This window comes from Wolffia australiana, chromosome 8, assembly GCF_029677425.1.
Source record: "Wolffia australiana isolate 7733 chromosome 8, ASM2967742v1".
Lineage (NCBI taxonomy): Eukaryota > Viridiplantae > Streptophyta > Magnoliopsida > Alismatales > Araceae > Wolffia > Wolffia australiana.
The window spans coordinates 11,874,029-11,892,601 of NC_135842.1; the positions used below are offsets into that span (position 1 = coordinate 11,874,029).

At 46.2% G+C, this 18,573-nt stretch overlaps 1 protein-coding gene across 2 annotated transcripts; it reads right to left on the reverse strand.

The window, feature by feature from the left end:
* Positions 1–216: 216 nt before the first annotated feature.
* On the reverse strand, positions 217–14,294 carry LOC144706463 (zinc finger CCCH domain-containing protein 40-like). 2 transcript variants are annotated; one of them, XM_078579427.1, is made up of 5 exons: positions 13,974–14,294; positions 13,043–13,312; positions 1,769–1,992; positions 450–1,303; positions 217–364 (listed from the first exon to the last, which is right to left on the reverse strand). In XM_078579427.1, the coding sequence occupies exons 1-4, from the start codon at positions 14,076–14,078 to the stop codon at positions 451–453; spliced, it is 1,452 nt and encodes a 483-aa protein (XP_078435553.1). In that variant the 5' UTR covers positions 14,079–14,294; the 3' UTR covers positions 217–364; position 450. The 2 variants fall into 2 exon arrangements, with proteins under 2 accessions (XP_078435553.1, XP_078435552.1); XM_078579426.1 differs by having other exon boundaries at positions 217–381.
* Positions 14,295–18,573: the final 4,279 nt, after the last annotated feature.

Here is an 18,573-nt window from a genome sequence, read left to right on the forward strand (position 1 = left end):
ATAAAATATTATAACTGGCAGCCCAAATGACGTTCTGTTTCTCACTAAGATATTCACAGACTTCATGAATGAAGAAAACGAATGAAGAAAAAAGGTAAAAATTAAATTAAACAATTCAAAATCAAGTACGACCTTGGAGGTTTATAGAAGGCTCTCAAAGAATGAACCAAGGATCAAGAGAACTACCTCTCTCTGCATCTGTATGGAGATCAACCATAACAGCAAAAAAAATTAATAAAAAGAGATCCCACAAGAGTAGAGTTAGCCTCAAGACCATATCCCTCAAGTTCTATAACAGGATCTAGGATGGGCATCTTACCTATGTTCTCGCTCCGACTCTTCTAGCCATCTGAGGCCAAGGAAACTGGAGAGAAAAACCCACTAAGGAAAAAAGGGGAAAATCAAAAGAATGCCACAAGAAAATCTCAAGAGTTTTAAGTTTCTCCCACCTCATTTCTGAACCTGGGACGACGAGCCTGGCGGCGCCGCTGCAGATTGCTGGTGGGCTGCTGTTGGGGGCGGTGGCTGGCTCACTGGAGGGTACGGAAACTGGTGTCGGTACGCCGGTGGAGGAGCCATGTATCCATAAGGAGGAGCGTAAAACTGGGGATATTGCCCATATTGGAGGCCGGGCCGCGGCGGTGGCGCTGCCATCAAGTACGGGTAAGATGGACCCGCAGCCTGCGGCTTCTCTGAAACAGTGGCTTTCAAGTCTCCAGCCTCCTGGGAAGGCACAACTGCTCCCATTCTCTGGGGATCCATCGACGGGTATGCCGCCCGCTCCGTTGCGACAGCCGGAGCCGGGATGTTGAAGTATCTCATGGGTTGCTGTTGTTGTTGTTGCTGCTGCAGGTCCTGCATTCCTGGTGGCTGGATGGGCTCCCCAGACTGCTGCAAGGATATCACTGACCTTGGAAGCATGCCGCTGTGGGCAAGGAGGCCTTGCTGCTGCTGGGAAGCACTGCCTTCGGAATCGTCAACCTCGGGTCTCGCCCCTTGCGGCTTCCCCCACATCAGTTTGAGCCGGAGGCCCTTCACAATCAGCTTGTTGGAGAGCTCCTCGGCCGCTTTCTCGGCAGCTTCTCGGGTGGTGTAGGAGACGAAGGCACAGGCTCGCTGCGGTACGAGCCGAATTGACTCGATCTCGCCGTGGGCATAGAAATTGTCCTTGAGGTCCTGCTCTGTGATCCTGGCATCGAGGCCCCCCACATAGAGGGTCCTTATGCTTTCGTCTTCAGGGGGGTTGAGAGTAGACATCTCTCCTGCCATGCTCAGGAGCTTCAGGGCAACTGGATCATTCACCCTGCAACAAAAAGTGATAATCAAGTGGGGGTCGAACATTTTATCTCTGCCTATGCAGTTAAATTTGGAATTCTCCTTGTAATGAGCGTGTGGGGCAACTTGAACTCTTCAGTGGTCCAACAGTAATTAAAGCATAATATTTAAATGGATTTTTTCCCTTTTCCTCCTACTTTTTTATAGAGAGGCAAAGCACAGTAAAATAAAAAGACCAATGCTAACCGATATATGAAATGAGGGTAGGCATTTATCAGAACCCATAATCACTGAAGAACGGCAATAGTCATGCCACTCTCAGAAAAATCTTAGTGGAACATAATTTAGATTTCCGCAAGCCTAAAACCCTAATTGAAGCATAAAAGCCATAAGCAAAAAAAACGCACAATATTTGCAAAAACATAAAAACAAGGGAAAGATTAACCATAATCATCTACCAGAAATTATTTTTGAAAACATTAAGTCTTCTTACCCATAGTAGCGATCTTTAATGTTTTGGTGTGAAAGTTCGCCAGTTTCAGGCATCTCATGCCGATAAGGACACTCCGCCCCACGTGTACACTCGCCACGGACAAAGAAGCTGCAAATATGCGCTCTGTTTCTCTTGTAATACGGAGAGGTTCTCTGAAGCTTCAAAATAGTGTCGTTTGGGTGAGCCTTCCCGTAAGAAGATTCATAGTCTATCCCTGCTCTGGCCTGAAGAACATTGAGCAAACGAATAAAGACCAACTCCATCCAACAAAGATAAAGAGCAAGCAAGCACGACACACAAAATGGGGAGACAAGAACACGATTGCTTGAACATCATAACATGATTTAATATGCAGCAGTGCACAAAAGGACAATAAAATATCAGAGTAAGCACCTGAAAGATATTGCCAACTATTGTCAGATCAATACGTTATAAAAAGGAATATGTGCGCACAAAGTAGATTATTTTATTAATTTTTTTTTATTTTCTTACACGTGATAGACTGGAAATGGTTCGAACTTAATTTTAAAAAAAAAATACAAATGGACCGCACTTAATTTATGAATTGGAATTGAGGAAAGTGAGTCGCAGATAACGCAGAATTTAGAGTAAGGGCATAACAATAAAAACATAATCAGCAGCCCGAAGAAAACATAATTATGGCAAAGTTTGATACTAGACAAAAGGATTCGTGCCAGGACAAAACTTGTCATGGTCATCCAAAATTCAACATAGCAGTAATCATCATGATAAGGGTGTGCGACAATGAAACTAATGGATATGTCCGTGTCATCATCACTCTAATTCTAATGAGTAGATGACACAGACTAATGGCGAAGAAGATGGCAACTCATCATTGTCTTCTCGTCATCCTCAAACAATACGGGAATATTTAAGGTGGGGGCCGCAAGAGGCGGTCAAGGTGGTGGGGGCTGACAACCATGACATCGGCAGACTGGTCAGGAGGCAGACCAATCTTATGGAGGCAGAAAAATGTATTTGTCCATCAATAGTCATCTTCGTCATCATCCTCATCATCATCCGGTACAAGAGGAGGATAACGAAGACAATTCAATGATTTTTACAGCAGTCACTGATAACTGACGATGATGATGATGACGGCTTAATTGTCCTCCTCCACATCATCTACCACTAAGATAACGATAATGATTTTCATCCTGGCCGTCATTCTTTTCAAAAAGAACCATGTTAGATCATACGGCCCAAATAACTCATGTATTACCGGGCCCATGTTTTATAAATGGGCCCGATCATAGTGAAATATGACCGTTGAGTCCAACGGTCATATCCCTCCAACGGTCGATCGGCCACCTCTCTAAAAGAGGGGAATATTGTGTACTATGCAAGGTTTTTTTTGGTGTGTGTGAAAATAAGATCAATCAGTTTTTCTTCTTGTTCACAAATTCCTCCTCTCGATAGTCAAGAAATCACATGGTATCAGAGCAGCGATCGTAGGCACACCAAAGGCGACAATTTTTTCTTCGGATAATTTCTATTTTTCTCTCAGCGACGATTTCGGCGACGATTTCTGCTTCGGCGACGAAGTTCTTCTTGCGATTTCGGCAGCGACTTCTTCCTCGGCGACTCTTAACTTTCTCTATTGGCGACTCGGCGAGCTCAGCCACCTTGGCGAACTCGGCGAACTCCGCGACGAAGTTCCTCTTGCGATTTCGGCGGCAACTTCTTCCTCGGCGACTCTTATCTTTCTCTATCGGTGACTCAGCGAGCTCAGCCACCTTGGCAAACTCGGCGAACTCGGCGATTTCAGAGACTGTGCGATTTCGCGATTTCGCGAGCTCTCACCTTTGGAAGTATCTATTCACTCCAGGAGTACTAGATTGATTCGCGATCCACGCGTTTCAGAAAGACTCCATGCTTGGGGCAAGCTACGACCTGTGCAGACGAAGAGAGGAGTTTGGCTTTTTCCTCTTGAAGCTTCACACGGCGAAATTGCCCGATCAGAAATTGTGTTTATTTTTCGGGGAAGTTCTTCTCCAGTGAAGAATTGCTCCGATCAGCAGCTCTTGTTAAGGAGTACTCCGTCTATTTGTGCTCCGTCTATTCATCTCTAGATGGGAAAGTCCAGGGTGGCTGAGAAGGACTCCGATATCACCTCCTCAACCATCGTTAAGACAGCCGAAACACCTGCTCAGCCAAGGTTGTTTTTACCGGACCTGGATATCAAATATAATGGAATCAATGGGCAGAAATGGATAACGTTGGTCCAAAGATCCCTTAAGGCAATCTACCTGGGGAACCACCTAACAGAAGATGCTCCTTCGGAAGACGCTCCCAAACTCGAAAGAGTAATTTGGGAATCTGAAGAAGCCTTTATCACCAATTGGATGATCAAAAATATGGAACCAGATCAGGCAGACGACTATCTACTTATTGACTGCGTACGAGACTTATGGCAAGAAATTCAGAGATCATGTGCAGAAACTCACAGCGATTATCGTGTCTATGACCTTTGAGAACAAGAGAAAGCATTGAAACAGGAAAATCTATCAATTTCTTCCTATTCCGCAAAATTAAAGGCCATATGGAGGGAGCTTGACCTTCTCTGGCCCACCGGCGACAAGAACTCACCATCTTATCTCAGAGAAACCAAATTCAGAACCCTCACTTTTTTGATGGGGTTGAATTCAGAGTATGAGAATCTTAGAAGCCAATTGCTGCACAGAGAGAGGTTCCCCACCTTAGCAGAAGCTATCTCTGAATTGCAAGGGGCAGAGCGGCGGAAGAAGCTTAACTCTAAGGATGGCGAGGCGTCTACCCCTGTCTCAGTGGCCCACTTGGCCAAGAAAGGGGAACCAAGGCCCAACATGAATAATGCGGCCACATCTTCTACTCAGCACCAGAAGTCCACTCCACAGGAAGGTAATTCTTCAGAACTTACTTGTGGCTATTGTAGGAAACCAGGCCACCTAAAAAGGGACTGCAGAAAGTTAGCCTGGAAGGAAGAGCAGATCAGGAAAGGGACGTGGAATCCAGGGCAGCACAAGAAAGCCTATGTGGCCAGTGAAGGAGAGGAACTATCTACCGCAAGGAAAGGGGAGGACGGAGGTGAAATTCAGAAACTTATTCAGTCAGAAGTAAACAAGATCCTTCAGAAATTTGGCTCCACTTCACTCGTACAGTCAGGTAAGAAATTTATTTTTACTACAGTTACTAATAATACACCCACTACTGTTTCTTGGATTTTAGATTCTGGGGCGACAGACCATATGTCACCCACAAAATGCTATTTAAAAATTATGAGCTAGAAACTAATAATCTCAGAGTTTTTACTGCCAATGGTGGAATATTAGAAGTGGCAGGAAGAGGATCAATTGAGATCAAAGGGAAATTGCTGAAAGATGTTTTGCATGTACTTGAATTGAAAGCAAATTTATTGTCCTTAATTCAGTTAGTAAATGATACTGGATGGCGATTTATTTTAGACTCAGATTCTTGTTTCCTATGTCTTAAGGAAACCGGACGGAAGATTTCATCTGTTAAGAGGAGGGGAGGTCTTCTCTTGCTAGATGGATTGGAGGATGAAAAGCAGAAAGCCACCTATACTGCCCAGAGTGAAGAGCGGATCAACCTCCTGCATAGGAGATTAGGGCACCCCTCATTCCACATTTTAAAACATTCTCAACCCAATTTGTTTAAAGGGATTATTTTTGATAATTTGAACTGTGAAAGTTGCCAATTTGCTAAACACAAACGATCTTCTTTTCCAGTTTCAGATCACAGAACTCAATCAGCATTTGATTGTATCCATAGTGATGTATGAGGACCTTGCTCCACACATGGACTATCCCATCACAAATGGTTCATCTTATTTGTAGATGATTTCTCTAGATATACATGGGTATATCTACTGAAATCTAAGACTGAAATTCCATCTATTATCATCAAATTTTGTGAGATGATTCATACACAATTCGGAAAGAAAGTACGGATATTTAGATCAGATAATGCAACAGAATTCTTTTGTGGAAAAATAACTAATTACATGGAAGAAGAGGGGATAATTCACCAGTCCTCATGTGTGAATACCCCTCAGCAAAATGGACTTGCTGAAAGAAAGATTGGCCATATCATGTCTTCAGCCAGGGCTCTTTTATTTCAAGGGAATTGTCCCAAGAACTATTGGGCTGAAGCAGTCGCAACGGCCACTCATCTTATAAATAGGACGGCCTCAAAGACACTAAATTATCATGCTCCAATTGATCTTTTATCTGCTGAATTTCCACATTTATTGTTAGTGATAGACTATCCCTCATGGGCTAATGGGCCCTATTCTATAAGCCCATTAGCCCTATTATCCTCTCTCCCTCTTAGGGTACATATACCCTTACATGTACTCTGTTCAAGTTATGTCATTATCTTCTTCTTCTCTTCCCCAACATGGTATCAGAGCTCCAGAGCTCCTTCCCTAGGGTTTGACATCGCCCACCTATAGCCGCCACGCAAGACGCAGCAGCCGCAGCCGCAGCCGCCAAGACGCACAGCAGCCGCAGCCGCGCGCCGTGCGCCACAGCAGCCGCAGCCCATAGCCGCCCGCACGCACAGCAGCCGCAGCCTGCAGCCGCCGTGCACGCACAGCAGCCGCAGCCCGCAGCCGCCGCCGCGCACGCACAGCAGCTGCAGCCTGCAGCCGCCGCGCACGCACAGCAGCCGCAGCCCGCAGCCGCCGCGCACGTACAGCAGCCGCAGCCGCAGCACTGCCGTAGCAGCGCCGTAGCAGCACCATGCCGTTCACTGAGACCGACTTCCTGGAGAAGCCACTGTCCTACAAGGTGGCTCATCCGCTTCCGTCGGTCCCGGAGACGACACTCTTACGGGGCCCGAATCTACTCCCGTGGATGCGCTTCGTCGAGACCACCTTGAAGGCGCACCAGCTCTTCAAGCATTGCACTGAAGACCCCCTTACCGTCGACCACCCACATTATGCAGCGTGGGACATTGAGGACCAGTTCATCCTCGGCTGGATGTATGCGTACACCCTGGCTCCAGATTTCCGCGACCGTCTTCCGCATCAGAAAACGGTGAAAGGCTTCTGGGATCAGGTGCGCTCCTTCTGTGGCCGGGAAAGCGACTGGTGGCGTCTTTACTCCCTTGCAAGTCAAGCCAGCAATCTCCGTCAGGGGTCGTTGACGATCTCTGAATATGCACTTGCCCACAAGAAGATGTGGGATGAAGTGGATTACTACCTACCGCCCGACAATCCGACGTCCAAGACGTTCCAGAATGTGCTTCTTCTGCGGATCATGGGCTTCCTCAGCGGCCTGAACCGCGAGTATGATGACGTACGTCGTCGTGCCTTGCACCGCAAGGAAGGTCCTCCTGCCCTCGAGGAGTTGGTGAAGGAGCTTCAAGAAGAGGAAAGCCACTTCCTCCTCCATGGGACTCCCTCCTCCGGCCCCCCGGGTGAGTTGACTGCACTACTTTCTGCCCTCTCTTCAGGCGGCAAGGCACCGTCGATCCTCCCTACGCCCACCTTCGCCGCTCCTCCAGCTGGGACGAGGATTTGCTCGTATTGCGGCAAACCGGGCCACGGGAAGAACAAGTGCAAGAAGCGCCTGAATGACTGGCGAAAGAAGAAAGAGGCTGCAGAAGGCAAGGCCATGGTGGCCCATTCTGATTCCTCCTCCGCCAGCCCCTCCGCAGTGACCATGGACCAGCTTCAGGCAGATTTGGCCCGCCTCCGTGACCAAATGGCTGCCCTGCAGAATCCGTCCACGGCCAACTTCGGCGGCTTTGGTGCGTCTTCCCCTCCTTCATCTTCAGATGCATGGTACTGTGGCCATACGGCCTTCCACTCACCTGTCGTCTCCGATACGACTTGGGTCCTTGACTCGGGGGCTACCGAACACATGACCCCGAGCAATGCCCGGTTTGTATCATACGAGCGGCATCGTGGTGGCCACACTGTCCTCACGGCCGGGGGTGGACGTCTCCGTGTGGCCGGAATCGGGGCAGTCTATGTGGACGGCCTTGGTGTGGTCCACAACGTTCTCCATGTCCCCGACCTGTGGGCCGTGCTTATGTCTCCGCAGCGCTTAGTTGATGCTATCTCCTGCTCCTTCCACCTACAACCTGACGGCATGTTTCTGTCTGACAAGGTGGGCCGGACTACACCGATTAGGCGGGAGAACGGACTGCTGATGCTGGACGATGGAGGCTGCTCCCAGTGCTTCATGGTGCACCGGACTCTTCTCTCGGTGGCTGAGCAGCGTCGGGGACGCCTTCTGATGGAGCATCAGCGACTTGGACACCCACCTTTCTCCACTTTACAGCGTCTTTTTCCCTCGTTGTGTTCGGGCATGGACCTTAAGACTATGCTTTGTAAACCTTGTCAGTTAGCCAAGCACCGCAGATCCTCCTTTGCTTCATCCTCGTCTCACACATCGACCCCGCTGTTCCGAGTCCACAGTGATGTTTGGGGGCCGGCCCCGCAGATCAGTCTGAAAGGGCACCGCTACTTCTACTCTTTGTGGACGAAGCTACCCGCTATACGTGGGTCTACCTCCTGACTGCAAAGTCGGAGGTTGCGCAGAATGTTCGACACTTTTGCGCCATGGTACAGACACAGTTTGGTCGAGGCATCCAGCGTTTTCGTTCCGACAATGCCCGGGACTTCTTCAACGCTGACCTTGCCTCCTTCTTTGCCGACCGGGGCATCCTCCACGAGTCCTCTTGTGTGGCCACGCCCGAGCAGAATGGCATGGCTGAACGTCGCATCGGCTATGTTACCTCGACGGCGCGGACATTGCTGTTGGACTCCAAGGCGCCGGGGCGTTATTGGGGAGAGGCGGTTTTGACGAGTACTCACCTCGTTAACCATATCCCCACCCCACTCCTAGAGTTCTCCAGCCCCTTGGACCGGATGACTGTGGCATTCCCGAATGCTTCTTTTCGGACGGGACTCTTGCCTCGTATCTTCGGCTGCACCGCCTATGTCCATGATACTTCTCCCACACGCACGAAGTTTGATGCCCGCGCACTCCGGTGTGTGTTTGTGGGTTACTCTTCCCTCCAAAAAGGGTACCGATGCTATCATCCGCCTTCTCGGCGGTTCTTCATCTCAGCAAACGTCACCTTTGCCGAGCATGAACCCTATTTTGGGGACTACTCTACCTCATCACGCCTTCCGCTGGATGAGGCTCCCTCGGTCCCCCCCTTGGGGCCAAGTCCGATCGTGGAGTCCACCACTCCCACTCCACCCTCCTCACTTCCGGATCTTTCTCCCCTTATTCCTCTTCCTCACTTCCTCCTGCAGGGTCCTTGGACATATCCTCTACCTCTTCTTCGTTACCTGCCCTTCCCCCTTCGGCAGCTCTCCCTCTCCCCTTGGTCTCCGTTCCTCCTTCCGGCCCCCCATCCTTGTCAACCCCCGGTGCATCACCCTCCTCCTCTCTCGGTGACCAACCCTCGTCACCCCCCGCTCCCGGTCTACCCTCGCCCTCCGGTGAGTCTCCTCCGACTCCCGGTGTGTCTTCTACTGCTCCTCCCGGAGAGTCCCCCATTGCTTCCGCTCCTTCTCCTGTCGATGGTGACGATCAGTTGGGGTGGCCTATTGCTCTACGGAAAGGGGTCCGTCAGTGCACTACGGCCCCCCTCTACCCTCTCTCTCATTACCTCTCCTTTGACCGGCTGAGTTCTCCCTACCGGTTGTTCCTCACCCGCATCGAGTCGGATCCCGTTCCTCGCCGCTTAGCCGATGCTATCGCTTCTCCCCATTGGAAAGTGGCGATGGACGAGGAGATGCAGTCTCTCCTCAAGAACCATACGTGGGACGTCGTTCCACTACCTCCGGGCAAGAGGGTAGTGGACTGCAAGTGGATTCATGCCAAGAAGCATCATGCGGATGGTACTCTCGAACGCCTCAAGTCTTGACTTGTGGCTCGGGGGTTCATTCAGTCCTATGGCGTAGACTACTTCGAGACGTTCTCTCCCGTGGCGAAGATGGAGACTGTCCGGCTTATTCTGGCGCTTGCAGCGCACTTCCACTGGGCCATCCGCCAGTTCAACGTCAAGAACGCCTTCTTGCACGGCGACTTGACGAAGGAAGTGTACATGCAGCAGCCCCCGGGCTACTCACTCGGCCCCCCCGGTCACGTGTGCCGACTGCGGAAGTCCCTTTATGGACTCAAGCAGTCCCTGCGCATGTGGTTTGGGAGGTTTTCCTCTGTTCTGAAGACCGAAGGGTACACTCAGAGCAATGGAGATGCCTCTCTCTTCTTCCGTCACCGCCCGACCGGTGTCTCCATTCTTGCCGTGTACGTCGATGACATCCTTATCACGGGATCTGATGCTGTCGAAGCCGTCCGCCTCAGCACTGCCTTGGCTAAGGAGTTTGAGATCAAGGCCCTCGGCCTTCTTCGCTACTTCCTTGGTCTTGAGGTGGCCTACTCCCCCCGTGGGATCTTCGTCTCGCAGCAGAAATACGCCGTCGACTTACTGGCACTGACAGGGATGACCGATTGTGCGCCGGTGAGCACTCCCATTGATCCCAACGTGAAGTTGGGCAAAGGGGAGGCTGACGAAATCCCACCAGTATCAGCAGCTGGTGGGGAAGCTCCTCTACTTGACGCACACTCGGCCCGACATCGCCTTCGCTGTCAACCTGCTCAGTCAGTTTATGCACTCCCCACGGGAGATTCACCATCAGGCCGCCCACCGGGTCCTTGCGTACCTGAAGGGCTGCCCCGGAAAGGGCTTGCTCTTCCCTCGCAGAACTGACAAGACAGTGAAAGTCTACACTGATGCTGACTTTGCCGGCTCCGTTGTGGATCATCGGTCTACCACGGGCTACTGCACGTTTGTCTTTGGCAGTCTCGTCAGCTGGAAAAGTAGCAAGCAGGACAAAGTCTCCCGCTCTAGTGCCGAAGCCGAGTACCGCACACTCGCCGATGGGGCCTCTGAGGGCCAGTGGATCCAGTCAGAAATTATATATCTTACTCCCGGCTCTCTCCAGAGTATAATCAGGTGGTTCAAGCCCTGATGACCGTATCTATTCCGAAGAATGTGACAGAAGCAATGTCATCTGCAGAGTGGAAGACAGCAATGGAAGAAGAAATGGCAGCACTAAAGCGAAATGGTACTTGGGAGATGGGCCCACTCCCACCCGGAAAGAAACTAGTGGGAAGTCGATAGGTATTCACTTTAAAATATCACTCAGATGGGTCAGTGGCCAGACACAAAGCTCGTTTGGTGGCACAAGGATATACACAGTCTTACGGCATTGACTACAACGAAACCTTTGCCCCAGTTGCAAAGCTAAACACAGTTCAGGTCTTAATAGCACTCGCAGCACTATTTAATTGGAAGCTCTATCAATACGATGTGAAAAATGCCTTCTTACATGGAGAATTGAAAGAAGAAGTGTATATGGCACCTCCTCCAGGATATTGTTTAAGTCAAAATTCAAGGGACGTATGTCACCTCAAGAAGTCCTTATATGGACTGAAACAATCGCCAAGAGCATGGTTCGGAAGATTTTCAACAGTAATGTTAGCAGTGGGATTCTTCCAAAGTGAGGGAGACCACACATTGTTTATAAAGCATGGCAAGGATGGGAAGATTGCAATTTTAATTGTGTATGTGGACGACATCATCATCACTGGAGATGACCACACTGAAATTCAGAATCTGGAAAAACACCTTTCTATCCTTTGACATAAAGGCACTAGGTTTAATGACGTATTTCCTGGGAATTGAAGTGGCCTATTCTCGGGCAGGGATCGTACTTTCTCAGCATAAGTATATCCTTGATTTGTTAAAGGAAACCGGGAAGTTGGATTGTCGACCAGCGGCTACACCAGTGGATAGTAATGTTAAGTTAAAAGCTGAACAAAGTGAAAAAGACACCAGTAAACAAGACTTCATTTCAATGTCTCATTGGTAAGCTACTTTATCTCAACCACACTCGGCCGGATATTGCTTTCGCAGTCAACTCTCTAAGTCAATTCATGAATGATCCTCAGGAATCACACCAACATGCAGCAGATCGCATTCTAGCTTACCTGAAGGGGTCAATTGGACTTGGCCTACTATTTAACAGAGGAAGTGAGCCAAGTGTGGTTCTCTACACAGATTCTGACTATGCAGGATCATTTGAGGATAGCCGGTCTACATCTGGTTATTGCAGTTTCATAGGAGGGAACCTTGTCACATGGCGTAGTAAGAAACAGAAGGAGGTCTCTTTATCAAGCGCAGAAGCTGAACTCCGAGCACTGAAGAAGGGAGTATGTGAAGGAATGTGGCTTAAGGGTATCTTGCAGGATTTGAAAGTTTTTTCAGACAGAGGAATGACTCTGTACTCTGATAGCAAATCGGCAATTGCTATGGCAAAAAACCCAGTTCAACACGAAAGGACGAAGCATGCAAGGGTGGCACGACACTATATCAAACAAAGCATCGATGAGGGCTTCATTATACCTCAATACATTCCTTCTCTGGAGCAGATTGCGGATATTTTCACCAAAGGAATTCCTGGCCCGCAGTTCCAGGCATTGGTGTCCAAGTTGGGCATGATCAACATCTATACCCAACTTGAGGGGGGGTGTTAGATCATACGGCCCAAATAACTCATGTATTACCTGGCCCATGTTTTATAAATGGGCCCGATCATAGTGAAATATGACCGTTGAGTCCAACGGTCATATCCCTCCAATGGTCGATCGGCCACCTCTCTAAAAGAGGGGATTATTGTGTACTATGCAAGGTTTTTTTGGTGTGTGTGAAAATAAGATCAATCAGTTTTTCTTCTTGTTCACAAATTCCTCCTCTCGATAGTCAAGAAATCACAAACCATCGTCATTATTTTTGGGGATGCGTGATGATCAAAATGAGGGCCTCCTCATCGTCATCAACATTACCATAGTCACCCTGGCATGGACAAAAGACGAGGATGGCTTGTCATAGTCCTCTTTTCGTATTCATGGAGGACAGCAAACCCCACTGTAAACCAAGGTTGATTAGAATCACGCACAAAAAAAAAATCTGCAAGAAAGGAGAGATTAAAGAAAGATAGGCCTTAAACTAAAAGAAAACGACGGAAGAACAATACAAAGAACAAAATAAGATCAGCGTAGAGTAAATCAAAAGTCAAAACAGGTCCAATAAAAATAACGCTTCAAACTTGAATTCAAATAAAGAAAGGACTACAAAGTCAAGAAAGGTTATCCAACGCACTGAGTAACTGATTCAGTTGAATATAACGGAAAAAGGGGAAAATATTTTCCCAAAAGTGCCCACCTTGCGGTCATGTTCTTCAGCAAAGTATTCTCTGTTCACATCACTCTTTGGAATAGCATCATTAGAGTTGATGCTCAATGCTGTATCTCGAACCTGGACAGGTAATCCATACTCTAGATCCAAAAGGCAGACCTGGCAAACATTCTTCAGCTTACTACACGTTTGACAGATTTCACTCTTTTTGTATCTCGCATCGCGGCCTGGTCTCCATCTAAACACTGTAAATGGCCTTGCACAAATCTTACACTCCTTGTCGTAGTCTGCCCTCGTCTGTAGGAATTATAAAAAACCACGAATAAGAACCAAAATCGAATGATTGAGAAACTGTTGTAGACTCATCAAGGAAACAATCATTTTATTATAAAGACTCTGCTTATTTCAGGATGGGTTCTTCTTGACCAGAGAAATTAGAAGAAAATGCAAATAAGAACCAACATCGAATGATTGAGTAACAGTGGTAGCATCATTAACACAACAATATTTTTTTCTAACAGAATCAATTATATCCAAGTATGGGTTAGTCTCCCTTTAAGATTACAGACCTGAAAAAATCATAACAGAAGAAATCATCGCGCATTAATTCAGAACCCGATAACGAGCCGAAATTCGAATACGCACGCAGAAAAGGGGGAAGCGGCGACAACAAAGCAAACAAACTATGGTTGAGAAACAGTGGCAGCCTCATCGATCAAAGAAACAATCAAAATTTTCAAAAAATTCCATCAAATCCTATGATGGGTTCTTCTCGGATTAGGGTTACAGACCTGAACAACTCATACAGATAAGAAAATTATCATGTACAGGTAAATTCTCCGAATACGACGACGGGCCCAAGATCAAACACGCGGGTAGAAATAAGAAAGCGGCGAAAACCCAGTGAAAATAACACCAAACAGAAGGAAATTAAGCAAGAAAGAGCAGGCAACCGCACCATTCGGACATATGGGTTGTCTCCGAGGCAGGATTCACAAACAATGGGGAAATCTGAGCGTTCCCAACCATCTGCCTGGGCGTCCCTGAGGAGCCTATGGGCCATCTCTACAGCGGCTCAGCGGCCAGCAAGAGGTACAAATAGCCCCTTCTACCCTTAACTTGAGCTTCTTCTGGGCTCTCAGAAAGCAAGATAGAGTGTCGAATGAGCGCAGCTCGTGCAAGAAAGAGAGCAATTTTGCAGTAGAAGAGGAGCGATTACGCCTGCAGCGGTCGATTCGGAGAAGAAATTGGGGAAGATCGAACGAATGAGTGATAGAGTTTCATGAAGTCGCAAATTATACAGGGAAAAAAAAAAGGAGGGAGAAAATGTTGCCTCTTTTACCCTACGTTTCTGATTAATTACTTTGTGCCCTTTTTGCTTATTTCTTACTAGTAGATTTTTTAGACGAAATATCTGCAAGTAATGATTTGGTGCACCCTTTACTTAAGTAATTCATTCAACTTTATGTTGATCTTCTTTTGCTTTAAATTTGCCTGAGAGGATGTGTAAAAGCATATGAAAAGGGTGTATGTATGTTTTCTGATATTTTTTGATTCTGCGGATGTGTATTTTATATTTTCTCTGGTTTTTTTAATCTTGATTTTTATTGCTTTCTTCAACTTTCGTCTTCGTCATAAAGTCCTATTTTTCGTTTTTTATGATCTGATGATATTCCCAATGTGCACTTATCTGTTTTATAATTTCCCTCCCCATATAAGTAAGTTTATATCATAAAAATGAAATGATGCGCATTTTGTTGTATTTTCTGATTCTGACATTGTGTTTTTCATTTTTCTCAGATATTTTTTATAATACTGATTTATAATGTTTTCTTCATCTTCCCTCTTTCTTATATTGTCCCACTTTTTTTCAGTTCTTATCATTTGATGATACTGCCCACGTAACAATATATGAGAATGATGTATATTTTCTGATATTATCAGTGTATGATTTCTTTTTTTACTAATGATTTATCTTCAATATTCGCACTATATCCCTATTTTGTTTTTATTATTATACTATCTTTTAATTTACATTAATACTATCTTAAATAATTACCTAAATCTATATTTTTAGCTACATGTTCATTCTCTAAGGATAATCTCACCCTTTTCTTCTACTTCTCTCATTATCTGATACCTTATTATTCCTTTCTCCCTCATTTCTTTTTCTTTATATTGCTTTGTTCTTATCCCTTTTGAAAAAATAAAATTTCCCTTCTATCAATCTACATTTTTATCTTTCTTATATTAAAATAAATAGTTATTTTCTTCTCACATATCCCCCACTTTCATGTAACCATAACATTAAAATATTATTCTCATTCGTCTCTTGTATCTATCTACTAATTTGCATTAAATCACATAAAAACATACGTCCTTATTTGTAGTATTATCACACTTATCTTTATTATTGTTATCCTAGTCTATCATACAATATAACTAAATACTTATTATCTCTCCTGTCATAGCTCACTCGGCCTATTTTACTATAATAACTAAATACTTGACATTTAATTGGATCTATCTTGAAGTGATAGTCCAGATGAAGACGATGTCGCTCATCACTATATGCCCTGAGTGAGGTCATAATTTGCAAAAGTATTATTTGATTTAAGCAAGATTGAAAATTATGACATAAAATTGCGGTCCCTAATTTTTCTCTATCAAACTCAGCTTCTTGTTTGGCCTCCGAACTGACAACTTCATCTTGTAAAGCATAATTTTGATAAAGGCCGAGTCTTCCACAATTAATTATTCTTCACGGCGCCAATGTTTATCTATCTGACGTTCCATTCTTATCTCAACTACTTATTGGTGGATCTGTAAGAACTTCAAATTCCGGTCTCGATCGTAGTGTAGGTCAACCGCTAAGTCCTCTGGTGATACCTGATGTTCATGATGCAGGATGTGTTGCGGTAACCTTCCCTAAATGACCTGGAAGGGGGTGATTTTTATTGAGTGAAATGCACTGTTGTAATTCAGTTCTGCCCAAGCCAGCCACGCATGCCATGCCTTTGGTTTGTCCAATGCAAAGCTTCCCCAAGTGTGAGCTGGCGAGCTTTCCTTATTACACTTTGTTTACATGTCTTGTTTCCTCTTTAAATCTCTTTCTATGTTTGGCCTTTCTATATTTTTGGTCAATGTGTGTCACCTGCATACCCCATTCTATAAGGGGTATATGGGAACAAATCTTGTAACAAGAACCACAATTGTTGCTTAGTTATTGGTTCTCCCTGTTGGTTCTTCCCTTCTCCACTTGTTGAGTAAGGCTTGGCTGGGGAGAAGTCTACACGAAGAAACTGTTCACTCTTCCTGTTTGGTAATAAAGCAAGCTCATGTGCAGCTCTCAGCCTAGGAGACGAAGAGGCATGACTTTAGGAGCGGAGCAAAAGCAACGGAGCGGGAGCGGGTTCTGATTTAAGGAATGATGAAGAAACTAAGAAGCATACAATAATGGATCAATGAATTCAACAAGATCCGTTTGGATCAGACCAGGATGAATGGGATTGGTCTGACCTCTCGCTCTGATGGTTTCGTGCCAAATTTTTCTTTTGAAGATGCAGCCCCTGTCAAAGATGATGACCTTGGACCCTCTGCACTGGCAGATGATCTCTTTGACAAAGGCCGAGGCAAAATAACTGGCAGAATACAGGTACTTGAGGGCGATGAAGTGCGTGTATGTTGACATCCCGCAGACACCGTTCAAAGTTGAGTTATGTCCTTTTGATATTGGTAGGCCTTTGATGACATCCATCAATACTTCCTCCCGAATGGCCGTCGGACTAGGTAGCCGTTCAACTAATCCTGCTGGCTTGAGGTTGGACATCGTGCATTCCTAGTATTAGAGGCATTTGTTGACGTCTTTCTTAATCTGATTCTTCATACCCTTCCAGTAGATGGGTAATCCGGCGGTACGTCTTTTCATAGCCTCCTGGCCCCTGATAGGACTGTTAAGAAATGTGTGGACGATCGAGGGAGTGAGAGCCAATCACAGTGGCAGAACAGCTCGACCCTTGTACAGTAGGTCTAGTTAAATCATAAAATGGGGAGGTGGCTACTCGGCCATCTGAAGGGCAGTAATGATCTACGTCCAAGAGATTGTCTTACTGCACCACCTGTTGCACTTGGGACTTTTCTATAAACGAATAAGAGATCACAGAATGCAGGCATGGTAAATGGGAGAGAGTGTCAGTGATACATTCCCGCTCAACGTATCTATGCTCTCTCTCTCTGTACCTTGATCAAATGTAATCTATTCCCCACTCGACAGGTCACATGCATGAAGTCCAGAGAGGGAAAGGGAGAGATAACATCAGGAGAACAGAGAAGAGGAAAGAAAAGGGGATAGTGCTGCTGCTCGCCAGTGACGGTAGACCTGCAAGCGGAGGGGAGGCGAGGACGACCAGTGAAGGAAGGGGATTGGGACGAGAGAGAGGTAGGAGGGAGAAGTGCTTACTGGCAAAACACTTGCTACCTTAGCCCTCTGGTGGTCAGTTGTTTTAAATACCCTCCGTAGCAGGCTGGGCTGCCCTTCTGTCCTTGGGCCTCCGTCTGTGTTCATACATGCGCCACAGAATCAAATCAGTCAGCTGCTTGATTGTTGTGGCCTTCTCTGTAATCATATTTTTGAAATTATATCCCATGATTTGAAGGAGACACTTGTGGTATTGCTACGGGACCTCCTTCTGGTTAACAGGAATTTCAAACTGTACTGGTCAGTTCTGAAAATGAACCTCTGCATGAGAACTGCGCTGATGCTTAGATTGGTCACATCCTGTTTCAATGACAAACAGAAACGAGAAGTCTGGGAGGACGAGAACTGAGCTCGTAGGAGCTGATAGTTTGTTCTCCATGTCAAGCAAAACCAAACGAATGAGTACTTCTTTGACGGGGCCATCAATGGGGCCAATGAAGATTGATAATTCTTTAGAGTGCCATGGGACAGAGTGAGTTTAAAACGGCTAACATCTTTGACTCATCGGTAGCCAGACAATCGGCAGATACCCAAGTGAACCAGGTATTCCATACAGTGCTGGCTGAAGATACATTTCTTCATGTTGACACAGAGAGAACTACCTACAAACGCCTGGAACACTTGCTCCAGAAGGTTTTCATGGTTGTCGGTAAAATGACTGTAAATAAGAATACTTTAAAAAACACAAGGACAAAATTCTGGAGGACGGTTAAAAGATATCAATTTGGAAGGTGGCAGGGGCATTCGATAATTAAAAAGGCAGGGCCATGAACTCAAAATGATCATGGCGTGCTTTGAAAGCCCTATTCCCAATGTCGTCTGGCTACATCTGTATCTGATAAAAACCCAAACGTAAATCCCATTTGAGAAAATGTGCATACAATGGAGCTCTTGTAGAAACTTAATTGATTTTTTTTTAGGAGAATAAGGAAAACCACCCTTAAGTGGTGGCCAACCTGCTACCATTAAAGATGGAACTTATGTACAAATAATATACAGACATGACCAAACCGGACTGCCAATCATCTCCCTCCAACCCAAGAGGACACTGATGCCTCTTGTAGAAGCTTAATTGATGAAA